Source organism: Hyla sarda, chromosome 3, assembly GCF_029499605.1.
Source record: "Hyla sarda isolate aHylSar1 chromosome 3, aHylSar1.hap1, whole genome shotgun sequence".
In the NCBI taxonomy this organism is placed as follows: domain Eukaryota; kingdom Metazoa; phylum Chordata; class Amphibia; order Anura; family Hylidae; genus Hyla; species Hyla sarda.
In genome coordinates, this window is record NC_079191.1 from 274,026,630 (window position 1) to 274,046,879 (window position 20,250).

The 20,250-nt window shown below is 42.1% G+C and overlaps 2 protein-coding genes across 3 annotated transcripts in view; both read left to right on the top strand.

Annotated features, from left to right (window-relative positions):
• Nucleotides 1-1,040: 1,040 nt before the first annotated feature.
• CCDC28A (coiled-coil domain containing 28A) lies at nucleotides 1,041-14,713 on the top strand. 2 transcript variants are annotated; one of them, XM_056566677.1, is made up of 6 exons: nucleotides 1,041-1,176; nucleotides 8,109-8,292; nucleotides 9,176-9,336; nucleotides 9,651-9,805; nucleotides 9,896-9,918; nucleotides 13,199-14,713. In XM_056566677.1, exons 2-6 carry the CDS (start codon nucleotides 8,138-8,140, stop codon nucleotides 13,251-13,253), a joined length of 549 nt encoding a protein of 182 aa, XP_056422652.1. In that variant the 5' UTR covers nucleotides 1,041-1,176; nucleotides 8,109-8,137; the 3' UTR covers nucleotides 13,254-14,713. The 2 variants fall into 2 exon arrangements, with proteins under 2 accessions (XP_056422652.1, XP_056422653.1); XM_056566678.1 differs by having other exon boundaries at nucleotides 1,049-1,176; nucleotides 8,112-8,292.
• Nucleotides 14,714-18,029: 3,316 nt separating this feature from the next.
• The window catches only part of ECT2L (epithelial cell transforming 2 like), a 63,457-nt gene continuing 61,236 nt past the window's right edge, over nucleotides 18,030-20,250 (top strand). The window contains exons 1-2 of the mRNA XM_056563336.1: nucleotides 18,030-18,209; nucleotides 19,026-19,138. Coding sequence (XP_056419311.1) covers nucleotides 18,030-18,209; nucleotides 19,026-19,138 — 293 coding nt within the window. The remainder of the gene's footprint in view (nucleotides 18,210-19,025; nucleotides 19,139-20,250) is intronic.

Consider the following 20,250-nt stretch of genomic DNA (forward strand, 5'->3'; position numbering starts at 1 on the left):
GTAGAGAAGAGAAAAGAAAACCAGGGCAACTCACCAAATACGTAAACTTCAAGCTTCTTTATTGATCCATGAAGGGTATAAACAGTGCAAGACACGGGTGGACAAACAACAGGGGGACGTTCATTCGGGGCTACGGTGCCGTTTCGCAAGATATGCTTCAACTGGCCCACTAGTGGGCCAGTTGAAGCATATCTTGCGAAACGGCACCGTAGCCCCGAACGAACGTCCCTCTGTTGTTTGTCCACCCGTGTCTTGCACTGTTTATACCCTTCATGGATCAATAAAGAAGCTTGAAGTTTACGTATTTGGTGAGTTGCCCTGGTTTTCTTTTCTCTTCTCTACGGATTGGCATGGTAGTGACGTCACAACCCCGCACCCTGCATTCTAAACGAACAACAGTTGCTGCACAGAGATTTTTACTTTACTGTTGTCTCTGACCTTTCCCAGCATTCCATGTGGCCAGTGACTATATGTCATGAGTCATATAGTGTCCAGGGGGCGTGGCTATTCTGCAGTGGGTAGCCGGATAGCAGGATGGAAGGGATTTACTTTCATTTAAACCATAAAAAAAAGACATTTTTACATACATGAAAAATATAGAGATTCTTTCATATTGTATAGCAGTGGTTTCTAAACAGTGTTCCTCCAGCTGTTTCAAAGCTACAACTCCCAGCATGCCCGGACAGCCAAAGTCTGTCTAGGCATGCTGGGAGTTGCAGTCTTGCAACAGCCGAAGCCATATTTTTGGGAAAACACTGTTGTTAAGTAAAAAATAAAAAAGAAGAACGTGTGGGAAGAGCCCCAATAACTGGGATGTTACTAGACTATTGCAGGAACCCGTTTATAATATACTGTTATGTGAGTATACTGCCACCTCCTGTTCATGTTCTGTATGTGCACTTACAAGACACACGACCTCTGACCTCCCTTTCTGTGTACGGAAGTATTTACTTCATATACACACCTGCGCATGCTCCAGCTCTGTACTAGCTAACACTTCAATTATCCCTGATCCGTCCGCTAGGTGTCAGTACAAATTAGTTTTCTTTTCTAGTCTCTGTAACTTATTTTGCGCGGAACCTTCGTTTTGCAACTATGGTTTCCCTACTTCCGGGGTATTCAACGGAGAGCCCACTGCAATGTCGGTACAGAAACGGGACTGAAAACATCTGAATGGTGCGTTTCCCCGGTTGTTTTGTGTGCTGTGTGTTATACACTGGGGTTGTGTACGAACTCCTGGAGTGATCTGTTGAGCATGACATGCTGGGACATGTAGTTCCATGTTAGAAGTAACAAGTTAACCTATAAAATGCTTTATGAGAGAGAATTATAAACCTCCAAGAGACTTAACTTATTTTTCCATAGACATAGCTGTATAGGGGCAGTTTTATGGATTATTATTCATGATATCTTTACTGTACATCAGTGTTATCCAACCGGGTGCCTCCAGCTGTTGCAAAACTACAACTCCCAGCATGCCTGTCTACAGTAGTGTTTCTCAACCAGGCTGCCTCCAGCTGTTGCAAAACTACAACTCTCAGCATGCCCAGACAGCCTTTGGCTGGGAGTTGTAGTTTTGCAACAGCTGGAGGCACCCATGTTTGAATAAAACTGCTGTACCATATATTATAATCTGACTTTTATGTACACGGCAACACCAATTATGTTATTTTGTTTATTTTTTTAAATGTGGTAAATGTTTTCGTAACCTCTTGATGACCCATTTTGGCCTTGAGGACGCAGCAAGTTTCCCTTTTTTTTTTTTTTTTTTACATTTTTGTTTTTATTCCTCCTCTCCTTTTAAGAGACGTATGAGGATTTGCTTTTTGCGCAACCAATTGTACACCTTTCAATGAACAATAAAATATACGGCACAACCAAAAAAGATTATTTGTGGGGGGAAATTGAAAACAAAACCTGCAATGTTACATGTTTTTGGGGATATGTTTTCACACCGTGCATTTTATGGTAAAAAATACGTTCTCTTTATTCTGTGGGTCAATACGTTCAAAATGATACCCATGGTTACATACTTTTCTATTATTGTACTGCTTTTAAAAAATAAAATATAAAAAGTCACACTTTTTAAACAAGTATGTTTAAAATTGCTGTATTCTAACCCCCATAACTTTTTTTTTTGTATACAGAGCAGTATATTACGTAGTAATCTATACTTTTTATTGGTACTCTAACTTTCAACACATAGACTACATACACTGAGTAATACTATGCTATTGCATAGCATTAATCATTGTTGTTGGGATCTGCTGGCAGAGCCTAGCCAGGAAGTGCTGTGATCGCATTTATGGGGTTAATGACAGAGAACGGTGGGATAACCGCTCTCCGTCATTGATTGTTAGTGTAGAGCAGCCATTACTTACAGTCTATGAAGTGAACACAGCTCCTGCTTCATAGTTGGACTGCGCTCAGGACATAAATGTATGTCCTGGTGTGTTATGTACCAGGGCACCAGACCTTCACTAGTCAAAATCAGTCGCTTGGCACCTCACTGTTGTCTTGCACAGAGCAATGGAAGCGAGGGGTACTTAAAGGAGAACTACGGGATTGAAAAATGTATCTCCTATCCTAAGGATAGGGGATAAGTTTCAGATCGCGGGGGGTCCGACCGCTGGGGCCCCCCCGCGATCTCCCGTACGGGGCCCCGGCTCTCTGGTTAGAGAGCGCGTGTCGACCACCGCACGAAGCAGCGACTGACTCCCGTGCTATGGGAGAGGCGTAAATTGCCGAAGGCAGCGCTTCGGCTCTCCCATAGCAGTAAATGGAGGGCGCGTGTCAGCCGCCGCCTCGTGCGGTGGTCGACACGCGCTCTCTATGCAGAGAGCCGTGGCCCTGTACGGTAGATCATGGGGGGGCCCCAGCGGTCGCCCCCCCCCCCCCCCCCCCCCCCGCTATCTGAAACTTATCCCCTATTCTTAGGATAGGGGATAACATTTTCAATCCTGTAGTTCTCCTTTAACCTTTGTGCACAGTATTCTTCCAGAATACAGTGCCCTAGCTTTATTTTTCATTATTTTATCTCCTGTCAGATTAGTGTCCCCTTATCTCTCCCTGTGTCACAGTGATAAGTGTCCCTCATTTCCCCTATGTGTCACAGTCAGTGTCCCCTCATCTCCCCTGTGTCGTAGTTATTACTGTTCACTTATGTCTTTCTGTTTGTCATTACTGTCCCTTCTTCTCCTACCTGTGTGTCAGTCATTAGTGTCCCCTCATCTCCCCCTGCATGTCAGTCATTTCTGTCCCCTCATCTCCTTTCTTTGTGTCAGTCATTAGTGTCCCCTCATCTCCCCTGTGTGTCGTAGTTATTACTGTTCCCTTATGTCTTTCTGTTTGTCATTACTGTCCCCTCATCTCCTTCCTGTGTGTCACAGTCATTAGTGTCCCTTCATCTCCCCCCTCCATGCCAGTCTTTACTGTCCCCTCATCTCCTTTCTGTATGTCACAGTCATTAGTGTCCCCTCATCTCCTGTGTGTCATAGTTATTTCTGTTCCCTTATGTCTTTCTGTTTGTCATTACTGTCCCTTCTTCTCCTTCCTGTGTGTCACAGTCATTAATGTCCCCTCATCTCCCTCTGCGTGTCAGTCTTTACTGTCCCCTCATCTCCCCTGTGTGTCGTAGTTATTACTGTTCCCTTATGTTCCCTGCGTGTCAGTCATTACTGTCCCTTTATCTCCTTTGTGTGTCAGTCATTAGTGTCCCCTCATCTCCCCATGCGTGTCAGTCATTAGTGTCCCCTCATCTCCCCCTGCGTGTCAGTCATTAGTGTCCCCTCATCTCCCCCTGCGCGTCAGTCATTACTGTCCCCTCATCTCCTTTCTGTATGTCACAATCATTAGTGTCCCCTCATCTCCCCTGTGTGTTGTAGTTATTACTGTTCCCTTATGTCTTTCTGTTTGTCATTACTGTCCCTTCATCTCCTTCCTGTGTGTCACAGTCATTAGTGTCCCCTCATCTATAAAAATAAATGAATGGTTTACTGACATCTGCCTATTGTGCTCACCCCCCCCCCATTCCACAGCAGTGGATGTCTTCGGTTGTATCTCCAGTGTTCAGCTGCTGATAGGCTGATTTTGGAAAAGGCTGACAAAATCCTAGGTACCGCCACAACATTTTTAGTTGCCATGGCGACCTGGTGCCTGGGATTTGTTTAGCACTGGGTTAAAGGGCTTGTTGTCTGTGGATCCTCTTTCTATTTGTCCTGATGTAGTATGAGTTTCTCAGTACTGAACTCCCCTCTACTTGATCTGGGGTCTGTTTATCTTGGCCTGTGTACCGCATTTCACAGACAAGCCATTCATTTTGGGCAAAATTAGTTGCTGGCCTGTCCCATTGATGATATCAGCTGTCAAAATGACAGATCTCCATACATTACAGCAGTGTTTCCCAACCAGGGTGCCTCCAGCTGTTGCAAAACTACAACTCCCAGCATGCCCAGACAGCCTTCGGCTGTCTGGGCATGCTGGGAGTTGTAGTTTTGTAACAGCTGGGGGCACCCTGGTTGGAAAACACTGCATTACAGTGTCAGTTTGATACCTAGAACAGGTCTATACAAGGATGTGACCTCATCTACCAGCCCCCAAAATGCCAGAAAGGGGTCCTTAAATGAAACCTCATCCTTGTTTTGTAGAGCTATATGGTATATTAGCAGCTGAATATAATCATGTGACACTAGGATCCTCTCTGTAGTTGCTGAGAGGCAACATGTGACAAACTGTGTGACTCCACACAACTACCGGTGGCACTTTTATGTATGAGCTGTTATCTACTGCCCCTGTTTTTGTTTTGGTAAATTTTTATATTAGTTACTTCATGTGATAGGTTATCCTTGGGTAGATGTCAACTGCTACTTGGGTTTGTGAATAGAACCTGTTACATTGATCAGACAGTCTGATCTTCAAGCAGCAGCAAGTCTTGTGGGAAAAACATTGTTCTATGCTTAGGAGTCCAGTGGGTGGTCCTACACAGTGACCGACAACTATCTCTGTATGCGTGCTCATATAGGAGAGGTGGTCAGCCCTCAAGTGAAACAAGGTGCACAGAGGGCACTCCAGGAGCACACTGACATCACGGCTGCTGCATCCTCACCCAGCTGAAAGCAGGCTTGGGGAAGCAACATGGGTGACATCAGCATGCTCCTGGAGCCTCAGCCGTGCACCCATGGGGCACATGGATCAGCCGGTGGTAAGTACCATCTTCATCAGTGTCACCTGCACCACCAGCCTGTACCAACAGATTTGTGCGTGACAGTGATGCTAGATTCCCTTTAACCCCTTAAAGGGGTTCTCCACCATAAGGTGATTTTAGTACGTACCTGGCAGACAGTAATGGACATGCTTAGGAAGGATCTGCACTTGTCTTGGGGCTAAATGGCTTTGTTGTGAGATTACTATAACACTGTGGATAGCTTTTTGTGAACTGGTATTTCCTTTTTGAGTTTTCTGCTTTGCCTACAAATCCCATAATTCCATTTTCCTCCCTCCCCCACCCATTGAAACATAAATGAGCTGCATCCGTTCAAAAGACCTGTGGTTTTCAATCAGGGTGCCTACAGCTGTTGCATTAGTTGCAGATTGATCTTTCTCCCACCAAGCGATCACTCCACCCATTGAAGCAGACAGGCTCCCTGTCATCAGCTGACTAGTGAGTCAGGTCTCGGCTGCATTGCAACCTGGGAAGAATCTGAGACAAAAGTAATTTTGTATGCTGGTAAAAATAAATATTGGGGTGAAAATCACAGAAGAATTGTGAGAAAACCACAGGTACAGACACTATATTATAAACTACACTAACTTTACAGCCCCTGTAGCATAGTCAAAATTAAAAAAAAAAATCCTGGAATACCCCTTTAAGGACCAGGCCAATTTTCATTTTTACACTTTTGTTTTTTTTCCTCCTCCCCTTCTAAAAATCATAATGCTTTTAATTTTGCACCTACAAACCTATATAAGAGCTTGTTTTTTGCATCACCAATTGTACAATGACATCAACCATTACAAAGTTTCTATGCAGTGCACTTTTCAGTAAAAATGACACCTTATCTTTATCTATAATTTGTTGTTATAGCTCCATACGGTTACAAGGATACCCGATTTATATAGGTTTAATTTTATTTTACTACTTTAAAAAAATAACTACATGCACCAACATTAGTATGTTTAAAAATGTCATCCTCTTACCCCTATAACTTTTTAAAAATGTTTTTAAACTTTTGTTTACACTATTTTTTTAGTCCCCGTAGGGGACTATTAAATGCATTCCTTTGATTGCATGCACTGTATAATGCTATGCCATAGCATAACATTGATCAGTGTTATCGGTGCTCTGCTGCTCCAGCCTGCCATGGCTGGCTGGGAGCATCAGATCACCGATTGGATTGTGAGGAGGCAGGTAAGGGCCCTTCCGCAGGTCTCTCAGCTGATCGGGACATTGCAATTTCACTGTGATAGACTCTCGATCAGCTCCGCTGAGCTTCCGGGATTGTTTTTCTAACACTTCAGATGCCTCAATCAACTTTGATTGTGGTGTCTAAAGGGTTAAAGGAGTAGTCCAGTGGTGAACAACTTATCCTCTATCCTAAGGATAGGGGATAAGTTTGAGATTGTGGGGGGTCCGACTGCTGGGGCCCCCTGCGATCTCCTGTACGGAGCCCCGACAGCCCGCGGGAAGGGGGCGTGTCGACCTCCGCGCGAAGCGGCGGCCGACACGCCCCCTCAATACAACTCTATGGCAGAGCCGAAGCGCTGCCTTCGACAATCTCCGGCTCTGCCGTAGAGATGTATTGAGGGGGCGTGTCGGCCGCCGCTTCGTGCGGAGGTCGACACCCGCTATCTGGCCGGAGAGCCTGGCCCCCGTACAGAGAGATCGCAGAGGGCCCCAGCAGTCGGACCCCCCCCCCCCCGCGATCTCAAACGTATCCCCTATCCTTAGTTTTTCACCACTGGACTACCCCTTTAATGCCGGACAGCGGCCCGATCAGCGATGCCTGGCATTAACCCTGGGTCCTGGCTGCTCATAGCAAGCCGGAACTAGGGATCGACCGATTATCGGTATGGCCGATATTATCGGCCGATAATCACGATTTTGGGCATTATCGGTATCGGCAATTATCTTGCCGATAAGCCGATAATGACGCGCCCCCCGCACTGCCCGCACCGTGACCGCCACCCCCCTCGACCCGCCGCACCGCACCCCCGACCCACCGCACCGCGTCGCACCCCCCACCGTGATGCTAGGCGGTATACCGGTATGGATTTTTTCCCATACCGCTATACCGGTCGGGCCCCTCCCCCACCCTCCGAGTCAATAAAAAAATTAAACTTACCCGTAATGGGGGTGGTCCGGGCCATCCATCGTTCCTGTAGTGTCCGGGGGCGTTCCGGGTGGAGGGTGGTCCGGTCCGGGCTGTCCTTCTTCTTCCACGGTCTTCTTCTCCACTCCGGGCAGGCTCCGGCCTAGTACGCTGCATAGACGCCGCTACGCCGTGACGTCAGGTGCGTCGCTGCGCACGGGCGTCACTGCGCAGCGGCGTCTATGCAGCGTACTAGGCCGGAGCCTGCCCGGAGTGGAGAAGATGACCGCCGGAGAAGAAGGACAGCCCGGACCGGACCACCCTCCACCCGGAACGCCCCCGGACACTACAGGAACGATGGATGGATGGCCCGGACCACCCTGACAGGTAAGGGTAGAGAAGCGGGTGGTGGCGGCGGCGGCCTATGGCCCCGCAAAAGCCACTGCAGATCATTGATTTAAAGCGCCCGCAGCGGTGTCGCAGGGGGTTAAATAGCCGATAACTTATACCGGAATATCGGTATAAGTTATCGGCTATCGGCCCTAACCTGCACCGATTATCGGTATCGGCCCTAAAAAACCGATATCGTTCGATCCCTAGCCGGAACCCACCGGGTATGAAGCGTGTTCAGCTGGTGAAAACACCGTTAACAGGACCAGGGCGCACAGGTACGCCCTTCGTCCTTAGCAGGTTAAAGTCTCAGTTACTTGCAAATATATCAGCTCTTATATTGCGTATACATGAATGCATATGAGAATCTGTCATTCAATAAGTGTTTTTATCCCATTTTCCTTATTCTAGCAGGAAGATCCAACGGAAACTTTATCTCAATGGATGAGAGAAAGATGAAAAGGAGGAGTCCTAAGTCCTCCACTAGTCACCCTCCACTAGTGAATTCCAAGAAGAACGCTGTGCCACCTAGCAAGAGCACCGGGTTTTCCAATGTTGTGCCCCAATCAGCCGGACAAAAACCAAAGTTGAAAAGGTAGGTATCTATGTTGAGGTTTTACTAATAACAGTTTTGTTGTGTTTTGCTGCAGATTACTGCAGTTTTGTATTGCAGTTATTGGCAGAACAGATTTAACAGGTGAAACACTTTATTAAAACATGATTTACCTATGAAAACTGACTGCCAATAACTGCACCATAATATGGCAAGTACAGGGCAAGTACCTTAGGTGTCTTATATATGCAGTTTTTTTTTAAATTAGTAATCACAACACTGAAGATAAGAAAAGATTGCGGAGCAGCTCACCAGGTCCTAGTACTTGAAGTGTCGGATGTTACATCGCGGTCAGGCACATCACAATCAGGCAGAAGGAGGACGGGGAGGCTGTGATGGTATGGGGGGAATCAGACGTCAGGGCCACAGCCGTATCGCACCGTTTGGTGCTTCGTCAGGCCCCTGTGGAGTTTTTAGGAAAAGACAGCAGTGCCGGATTCTTTCTCTTCTTACAGATGTGGGCATATTTTTTTTTAATTAGGTTACCTTTAGGCTCAGATAAAATGGGCCAATGAAAATGCTTGTGCCCTCTGTCTCTACTATTGAGCTGAACACAGCACAGTGCGACCACTGCCTGGCATCCAAGCAGAGCAGGATGCCTTTTTATGACTGTATAGTTGCCCAGCTTAAAGAGACCACTGTTCCTTTACTGGTTTTGTCATCAGGGCTAGGCAGCTGGTGTCCGTGGTCCAGGTTTGGACTGCAGTCAGCCAAGAGAGTACCCCTGGTCTAAAGTTAATATAGTAAGGATATTTAGTGTTTTTTGAGCAAATTAAACATATTCATTTTATAACAAAAGGTTTTGATGTTTTCTGTTATACCTTTTGTGTACTAACTGTTTTATTATTTTCTTTCTCTTTCTTAGAGCTATTAAAGAAAAATCAAAGTCTCAGGGAGAAGGTAAAGGTGCTACATCTTCTACCATTCAGCACTCCTTCCTTACAGATGTTTCTGATGTTCAGGAGATGGAGAAGGGTCTCCTGAGTCTCCTCAATGACTTCCACTCAGGCAAACTTCAAGCTTTTGGTAAGTTAGTATTTTCTAGTAAGTGTTTATAGTAATAATGGGGATATAATTTATTGCTGTAGAAGTGTTTAGCTGAGCTTTTTCTTTAAAGCAATCCTAATCTGTACAGAAAATATTTAGGAGGGAGAACTGCTAGCCAGGTTCCTTGAGTCTGCAGGTGACATGTACAATGTTTAATATCTGTATATCCCAAAGTTCCTTTGCTCTAACTTGCCATAAATGTAGTTAGCAGACAATACTCCAGTTGGAGTTGTCAGAGTTTGGGGTAGTCCCAGCATGTACCCTAAGTAAGGTGTACTCTGTTGCTCTTACAGGTAATGAATGCTCAATAGACCAGATGGAACATGTTCGTGGATTGCAGGAAAAGCTTGCACGTCTGCATTTAGATTTGTATGGTGAACTGGAGGAAATGACAGAGGACAAACGCAAGATGGCCAGAGATTCCAATCTAGACAGGCTTCTCTCTGATGTATGTTATTCTGAATAGTTGAAGTTGCTTAGAATAATAGAATAGAGACCATATTACTATTTTGTTAACTGTTTTCTTTTTTGTTTTCAGCTGGAAGAACTGAATTCATCTATGTATCCTTTTTAATTTCATAATTTCTCAGCCTTTTCATCGTTTCTGTATGTATGGACATGTTTTGGCAGCCTTAAAGAGTGCCTGTCACATCTCACAAAAAAATAAATTTTATATGTTACTCATTACCTATTACTAAGTAAGCTATGTTTCTGTTCTTGGATTTAATGTTTTGATAACACATATGTAATCTTTCTAAAAAAAATTGGTGAAGGGAAAAGGTTGTATCTTGAAAACCAAACTATTCCTGTGTGTATGTTTATGTGTAGGTCGGAAATGATAGCCACTAACCAAATGTAAGTCTGGCTGGCAACAAATTATTACACATGTTCTGCTTTACCATGCAACATTTAAATGTGCACTGTCAGCTTCAAAAACTTTTTATATGTTGTAAGTCTTGGCAAAGCATTAACCTTTTTAAAAGTTTTTATGTATCTAGCACCTATATTTCTCCCACAAAATACCTTCTTGCTGTTGCTCACTTGGTTTGTCATCCTGTGATTAGGAGAGGGCTTGTTCTCTTCTTCCTCCCTAAGTCAGCTGTGCAGTGCTGAATCTTTTCATCCAATTACTGCAGGCTACTCTGTATTCCCCTCCTTTCTGTTTTCATGCTTCAGTCAATCGGACAGGACAGGAGTGAGCACAAAGGAGTTCTAGCCCTCCCTTCACTTCTTGGACTTTGCCCCAACACTCAGGTTATGCGTTGCAGCGCACAGGTTATGTTCTGGATGGTATGGGGACCACTAGTGGTCTTTTTTATAAGCCATGATTTCTATAAAATGGAAATACTATCTTCTTATGAAGTATATTAGAAAAGTTAATGTTTTGCCAAGATGTACAAGATATAAAAAGTTTTTGAAGCTGACAGTGCACATTTAAATGTTGCATGGTAAAGCAGAACATGTGTAATAATTTGTCAGCCAGACTCGCATTTGGTTAGTGGCTATCATTTCCGACCTACACATAAATATACACACATGAATAGTTTGGTTTTCTAGATAAAACCTGCACTGATTGCATGACAGTTTTTTTTTTTAGAAAGGTAACTTATGTGTTATAAAAAATAAACTAAATTTGAGAACAGAAACACAGCTTGCTCTTTACAGTTTGCACAAAAAAAAAGAAAAAATAGCCAGCACAACTACCTAATGCACGGGTGCACGCTGCTGTGGCAAATACAAAGTATACAAAAAAGAAGGTTGTAGCAGCACTTTTGGTCAAAAAATGAAGGCTCTTAGCGCACTTTTTGATCAAAACGTGTCCCCCATCCACCACGGGGAGGTGGCCTCATTTCAGATGGACCCTAACACTCATTTCACTCACCTCTGCTGGGCATATAGCCTCTGACTGGGTGACATGCTGTCTGTAGTTTGCATCTACAAACAGATTGACATGAAACTTGTAAACCTATAAGATGCATACAGTATTTAAGGGGTTTTCTGGGCAAAATCTATGGATTACCTATCCTTAAGATAAGTCATCAGTATTATTTTGGTGTGGTTCTGACGACCAGCACCTCCGCCAATCAGCTATTTGAGAAAGTCATGGCACCAGCATACACAGTGAAGCTGGGCAGGAAGCAGAGGCCACGCTGGGTTACTCTGTGTGGAGGCCACGCTGGGTTACTCTGCAGTTACCCATCTTGGCCACTATGCAGTGTATGGAGCTGTCTGCTTCCTGCTCTGTTCACTTTGTATGGCAGTGTCGCAGATGTGGCCATGTCTCAGACCTCCACTGATCTGTTATTGATAGCATGTTCCAAGGATAGGAGCTCAAAACACCTTTCCCGCAAAGCCTCTTTAAACTAGTAAATTCAAAAAGCTATAAATAATCAAACAACTTACAAAACCTTATGCTTTGTGAAAAGAGCCCTGTCTGTCAGCTTTTCACAGTCTAACGTGGTGTTTTTTGTTGGTGGGGAGAAGGTGAATAATATGCTGCTGTTTATTTTTCCTTTTCAGCTGGATGACTTGTAGTCATTTTTAGTCCATAGAACAGAGTTTTCTTAAGTGGAGGATATTGGTAAGGACACTGGAACAATCCAGCACAGCAGTAGTTGCCCCAGATGCAATTGGGGAGGCGGGCGGTAGAATCATAGAGACAGATACGAAAATTTAGAAAAAACTGTTAATACATGTTACATCTGTTGTGTAACAAGTTGTAATGATTATTTTCCAAATAAGCACAATAAATCTTTCATGTCACAACCACATGGCTGGGAGGAGTCAGAAAGAACAGGACTAAAGAATAAGTATAAAGAATCTGCAAGGACTTGTTCTTATTAAATGTTAAGTAATAAAATTAACCCCCTAGCAACCAAGGAAATAAACATTTTTGTTTTTAACCCTCTCCTTCTAAGAGCCATATCTCTTATTTTCCCATCTACAGAGCCATATGAGGGCCATTTATACTTTGTAATGACGCCCTTTATTTTACCATAAAATATACTGCAAGCCAGAATAAAAGTTTGTTTGTGATGTGAAATTGAAGAAATCAGAAATTTTGCTAATTCGTGGGGGATGTTCGTTTTTAGAGATGAGCGAACTTACAGTAATTCGATTCGTCACAAACTTCTCGGCTCGGCAGTAGCGGACTTTAGCCGGTGGGTACAGTCCTAGGAGACCTAGCAGCCGCTTTGTATGAAGCAGACTCTAGTCCCAAGCACGCTCTATACACCTTCAACTGCCCCACAATGAAAATAAATTTCATGGGTTAAAAAAAAGGGGGGGGGGGAGGGGCACACCAGAACTATGATACTGTCGGGTGGTTAGTCCCACAGTAATTATTGGACCTTAGGCCATAATACAGACTCAGATATGCCATCAGATTACACTTGTGTGACATAGCCCTAATTTGGGTAGCTGAGTGTTATGAGGTACTCTACATGCACAACTGCACTTTGTTTTAGTGGTCACAAGTTAATGAGGCAATAAGCTTAACAGGATCTGACTATTAACCCCTCTTCAACTCTGGACCACCACTGTTAATAGCATTGACCCCTCCATGTCCTTAAATCACCAGAATTGTTTCCTCAATATGAAATTTATTTAAATTTTTTTTATTCTGTCTGTTATTTATACCAGAAGTAGATCATGTAATCCAAAAAATGTGGTATATCTACTGCTGAGCCAAAAACAAAACCCAGTTTTTTTGTTTCATTAGTAAATTTGGGAACCTTTGCTGTATCATGCTGGCATTATTTATATATGCAGCCAGTTGTCAGTGGTATGGACAGAGAAACTCAATAGTCATTTTATATATACCCTTAACTGCTTGATCCAGACAAAAGCTTCATCTGGCAGATGTTCAAGATATCCCAAAATCCACAGCTAACTGAAGACCTGGGATCTTGTGCTTATTAAACACCATATAGTTTGTGTCATTGCTAACAGTATTCTGAATAGTGTGCTCATTTGTCAGTGAAGCTGCTATGTGAAATGATCCATTAATATGTAACATACCTCATATTCTCTCGATGATTTGGTGTTTCATTCCAAGTTTCTGAATTCAGGTTTTTTTTGGCTGTAGACTGTGGCCTCCAAGATATTCGTATTCATTCCTTTTGCTCTTGTTTTGCATGTACAGAATAGATTCTGCTAAGAAATCTACTTTATAATCGGTCCAAATATGTGAACAGTTTGGAGTTTGATAAACTTTATGCCTGCACTGTATATAAGGGCATTGCAAAGCCATTCTTGTTCTTTGGGAATGGCCTGCCCAGTCTGTGTATCCTTGTTTACATGCTGACAATCAAATGCTACTTTGTATGCTAACATTTGGATGCTTTGGCTGGTGCTCTTTTAGTTTGCACAGATCCACTATGTATATACTGTAGTTTATAAATACAGGAAATTATATGCTTTTATGTGATTGTTTGTAACACTGGTTTATGGGAGGTTTAGATCTGCTATTTAAAGAAAATGTATATTTAAAAAAGATATATAAAGGATATAGACACCTTTTGAAAAGCATGGTTTTTATTGTTCTTTTGTACTTATTATGGTACAGAATCAGTTTTCTCCTCTTGGTCTGTAAAATTACATTTACTTTCTGTTCTATATCCTTGGCAATGTCTGGTTATTAATGATGTCCTTCAGAGAAGCTATCTTACAAACCGGTTAGCTATTAGCAATTCTCTTCTCTCCAAGAAGGATTCTTCTAAGCTGATTTATGACCATATCAAAGTTGACTTTTGATCTAGTCATAAATCAGCTTTGAGGGCATGTTCACATGTTGCGGAAATGCTTTAGCATCATTGTAGATTTTTCAATTAACTTCAATAGGTAGTTCAAAATCTGCAACAAATCTGTAGCATATCTGCTATACAGGAACAAAAAGATGATTCATGGTGAGAAAATAGTAAAAAAAAAAATGACTGAAAGCTAGCTTCTCTGATGGACGTCACTGATAAGAGATCACTGCAGAGGCTGTAGAACTGAAACTAAACAACGTTTAGACCTATGAAAAAAAGTGTTTTGTACCATAGTAACTACAAAGTAAGAATAAAACTAAATGCATTCATAGGTTCCCATAGCCTTTAGGTTTGCCTTTTGCTATTGGGCTTTCTGCTCTCCATTTTGGTGAGTATTAAATTATGCCCCAGGAAGTGTCTACAGCCTGGACATTGGGGGCTTTTGGTAACCAGGACTAGGTAAGAATAGGGAGTCCATACTTCAGCTGTACGTTTTTGGCTGGAATTTGCCTTTAAACAGATAGTAATATCGGTATTCTATTGTATTAATGACACTGTTTTTTCTTTGTTGATTACATTGGCCAAATAAAGACAAATTACATATTTCTCTCATTATTTATTTCATGAAATGCTTATCTTCAATTTTTTTGGTAAATCAATTTTTATTGCTAGTTTTATCAGAAGAATAAACAATCCTGAACAATAAGGCACAATATAAGGCAAAAGGTGTACAAGATACGGTTGTGGGGTGAGCGTCAGGACAAGGCAAAAGACAAACACTACAAAGACTCTGACATGGGGGGGAAAGGGAGACAGAATAGCAGAGGGAAGGGAGAAGAAAATAGCAGGGAAAAATTGAAGCAAGAAGGTAGAGATTAAAAAGTGGAGTCGTAAAATGAAACAATTGGTGATACAGGAGCCAAGTACTGTGAGACGTGGCATCTAACAATGAAGGGGGTTTTAACCCACAGGAAGAAAGAAAATGAAAAAATTGTGACTGAGCAACTCCAAAAAGCATTCAACCCTATGGTGGCTAGCTCCCAGATGTAGATATGTTTCTACATTGATATGTGCACAGAGATTAGTGATATGTTCTGCAGTGTGTAACTTTTATTTTTTGTTGTCTGGTGACCAGGTTTCGTCCGAGCAAGTACTATGGTCTGATCTTCTTAAAAAGACCTACAGGAGAGTTGTTTTAAGTTACATGTATATATGATTGTGGTTTAGTTAGGCTTTTTTAATCTGTGTATTTATTAAAAGCTATGTTTTATGATATAAAGATATAGAGGGAGATTCACCAAACCTTGTGCAAAGGAAACAGAGCAGTTAAATTCAAGCTTTAACTTTTTAGAGGCCTTTTAAAAAAAAAAAAAAAAAAAAAAGGCTGTTTGGTATTTCATAAATGTCCCCTATAGCTACCATAGTATGGTTGAGGTTGTGTAGGTTAATAATGATTATTTGGTAATCTTGTATTCTACATACTCTGCTGTGAAGTAGAAACCATGTAAAGTTACAGATTGCAAGCATTGTGCTACAGTGTTGAGCATTGTGCATAAAAATCACCAGTGCTCTGTTGACACAATAACTTCAAAGATCCAAACCTCATCTTGCATTAAAATCCGCACAGAAACTGAGTATGAGAGGCTTAATGGCATGGGTTTTCATGGCTGAGCAGCTGCCTACAAGCCTTACATCACCAGGCACAATGCCAAGCATTCAATGGGGTGGTATAAAGCCACCGCCACTGGACTCGAAAGCAATAGAATTGTGTTCTGTGGAGTCATGAATCACTTCTTTATCTTCAAGTCTGATTGATTGAGTCTGGGTTTGGTAAATGCCAGAAGATCACCTGCATGACCACCTATGAGAAGAACTAGAATGGATGTTGTGAGCCAGTTCATCCTGTCCAACATAACTGTCTGGCCTCAGAAATGCTCTACTGGATAAATAGAAAAAAAATCCCACAAACTACAATCTTGTTAAAAGGCTTACCAGAATAGTAGAAGATGTTTTAACTGCAAAGGTAGGTCCAACTTCATTGGGTTTAGAATATGCTAAAAGCTTGTGTAGGTGTTTCATATTGTGTATCTTCTAAATAACCTGAACTAAACCATGGTAAACCAGGTAAATGTGCAATACAAACATGGTTTAAAAATACTACAGTGTACACTTTAAAGGGAACTCCAGTACATAACATCTTATGCCTTATCCACAGAATAAGGGATACATGTCTGAACGCGGGGGTCCAACCACTGGGACCCCCGCGATCTCCTGCCCGGTGCTCCTGTGTTCTGACCACTTGTGTTCAGAACACCAGCTCTTCTCTTTCACAGAGCGGCTGTGGTCGACTCACTCCCTCAATGCATCTCTATGGGAGAGCAAGAAATACAGCGTGTATCTCCAGCTCTCCCATAGAGGTGCAATGGAGGGGACATGTTGACGACAGCTTTATGCAGTGCTCTACAGTCTCCTTGCACAAGAAGAGCTGGGGCACCTGGCGGGAGAACGCAGGGGGTCCAAGCGGTTGGATGCCCTGCTATTAAAAACACATCCCCTATCCTGTGTATAGGGGATAAGAAGTTATATACTGGAGTTCCCCTTTCAAACCCATATGCGTAAATAGGATTTTGAATGAGTGTCCCAGAGAATTGTCAAAAGTTTCGATTGGTCAGGGACTGAGTGTTTAGACCCAGACTGATCTCTACAACAGGCAGGGAGAGAAGTGTTCTGCTGTTCCCTTCTCTCGCTGCTCTCTGTGCTAATTTTATCTTGGCACAAACCCTGGAGAGAACATGCTCAGAACAGTATTTTTGCCACTTGTGTTAAAACTTTTGACACATCTCTACTACATGTCAAAGGCTGTTGTAAAGTATCTGCCCATTTTATAAACAAAAACACAAATCTGAAATATTAGCCTGGTATATGAAGAGTAAATAGCAGTATTTTTTTCGCAGCTTGTCTTTAGATATTACAGTATAACAATTTAAAGGATTTTTCTTGGCATATGTAAGAAGTGACAGCTAAATCACATTTTCATGTTTGGTTAAAAATAGTTAGAAAAGTTGAAGCTCTTTATCTTTTGTGCAAATAAATGCTCATCTGATCACCTAGCCAACAGGTTCACTAAGAGCTTTGGCAGACTGTCCCTTCTGAGGCAAGGGAGTGTCTGCATCTTGTTGATAGATCCCCTAGGAGACACAGTTTGGTACCACCCCTTCTACTACACACAGGATCTCGGGGAGGTAAGACCTTGTTCTTACTTACATGTAGATAGTTTAGATGTGTTAAATACAATTGTTTTAGATGGCTGCATTAATAAATTGTCCCCATTATATACTTACCATTATGTGTGGTGTATACGCATGCATTTTATGTGGCTTCCAAATGTAAGTTTGTCCAATAGTTTATGCACTGATTTCTATAGTGATGTCTGACAATGCAGTTAGCTACAAAGACAAATATTATACTGTATTTTCAAGGTACAGGTAGGCGAATGTCATACAGGCTGCTGCTATATAAGGAGAATAATTATTATTAGTAGTAGTGGTCTTGATTGTAAAGGTAATCCGACTGCTGCGATTCACATTCCTATCTGCTGACATGGATAGCTGTCAGGATAATGAGATACATGGTACTGTTCATATATCTGTAATTGGTAATATGGTATTTTCTCAGCACATTTAATAGCATAAAAATCACAGATAATTATGCAATTGTTATTTATTTATTTTTTTCCATCCAACCCAACAAAATGGATAGCTACATATTTTATGTATTCCAAAATAGTAGCAATGAAAGCTACATCTTATGATGGCTGGTTCATATGTCTGCTACCTCAAGTAAGGTAATATCGTTTCACTATATACTTAAGGTTATAGTGTTTCACTATACTAAAAGTTATGTCTGTAGTAGAAAGAAATCATGACCAGTCCATGGAGACACAGTCCACATAGTATTAAGCAATGGCAGCTGAAAAGCCTTGGCCTCCAAGGTGGAGAGACGGAGATGGCAATCAAAGACATCAACCTGGATCAGACTGTGAGAAGCCAGACGAGATTTAGTGCCTGGACACCAAAGGCAAGCAAGTTGGCCAACAAGCAGGTACATGGATGATTTATCAGTATTGGTAGCATGGATAAACCTACTCAATTACGAGTGCAGTGGGATAGTTAGTATGCAATAAACATTAGATAATGACAGCTATCCTCTTTGGAACCCCCCCCCCCATAGATATGAGCACCAGGGGTGCATGTGTTTATATTGGGTGGAGGCTAGTATGCTGTTGCCAGCCCATTCCTTTTTCTTCCCTGATATCACCTGTCAGTAGAGAGTCAGGATACCTTCTTACACATTAGGTAGTCAGCCAATATGATTGTGTGTTACCAGCTAAAAGGGGTAATTCAAAGGATAGGGAAGAAGTGTCTGATCTTGTGGGGCCTGCCTCCAAGACCCGGGTCAGCCACTTGCTGCCAGCCCGCTCTGGTCCCTACCTTCGTAGACGCACTGGTGGCTGACGGCTTGCTCAGCCAATCACCGACTGAAACAGGACCCTGCGGTTAGTGCCATTAGTACTACTGCCACTAATGGTTAATCCCCAGATCTTTCTTTCTTTATTTTTGGATATGTTAATGGGTAGCATTTTCTTTGCATCATTCCACTAAGAACAAGTGGTAGTAAGCAGTGGTTTATCCACCCATCTGTGTAGTGCAGCGTTTTGACTCCACTATGTATATATACTTTTGTGGAAAATGTTCCAGGAAAACTTGTCATTCATTCATGTAGTCGTGTAGGCCATCCTACTCAGTGATTGACAGCTTCCTGTGTAAAATAGAGCGCATATAGAGAGTATGACCACCCACGTGACTACTTTATACTTTAGTCAAATACATTCTTTTCAATCTTTCTCTTCTTTTGCAGCTATTTAATGAAAGAGTTAATCTCGTAGGACACTGGTATGATCTATGGACCGATAAACAGCGCAAACAATTCCTACATGCCATTTTAACAAAGAGCAGCAAGTCACAGCTAAAGTAAGCAAAGAGCATGGCTCCTGTGAGGCACAAAAACTGTAAATTCACATGTCACTGATTTGTTTCAGAAATTGATGCACATGCTGCAGAAATTGCTCCATCCACATGTAAGGCTGGGTTCACATCACGATTTGAGTCTCCACTGCACAGATACAGATGCGCAGACCACAATTTTCAATACGTGTCAAAAATCGGACGTGCTGAGAAAATGACCAGACCATAGTCACTAGCTGACTACAATCCAGTCCACTGCCCCATAGAAGTTAACGGGTCCGTACCTGTCCATGCACAGATACGATTTCACCCAATTTGAGCTTTTGAAATAGTTTCTGTGCAGCTGAGACTCAAATCGTGAGGTAAACCCAGCCTTAGGAACTGATTTTCAATTGTGAAGATTTCTGCAACAAATTGAACATAATCTTAAGAAAATTGACGTACTGCTGAGCAAAATGCCAAGCTAGTCACTAAAAACTGATTCATCTTCCAGTGGGTTCTCCAGTATATTTCCAAACATCAGAAACATACCCCATAAAATGTGGCAGAAATTGATGCTTGTATTGGATTTTTGTTACATAGTTGATTCTTGTCAACATTTTTATTTGTGGTCATAGGCACATACTAGCCCCATTCAATGACACTTAAAGGGGTATTCCAGGCAAAACCTTTTTTTATACATATCAACTGGCTCTGAAAAGTTAAACAGATTTGTAAATTACTTCTATTAAAATATCTTAATCCTTCCAATAGTTATTAGCTTCTGAAGTTTTCTGTCTAACTGCTCAATGATGATGTCACGTCCCGGGACGTGAGTCATCAGAGAGCAGTTAGACAGAAAACAACAACTCAACTTCAGAAGCTAATAACTATTGGAAGAATTAAGATTTTTTAATAGAAGTAATTTACAAATCTGTTTAACTTTCCGGAGCCAGTTGAGATATATATATATATATATATATATATATATATATATATATATATATATATATAAAAAAGTTTTGGCCTGGAATACCCCTTTAACACTCTCATTTTCTCCAGTATATATGGAATAAGTGGCTTTTCACTTAGGTCGGTGTAGTTGAAATGGACACTCAAAAGAATATTCGCTGTGGTGT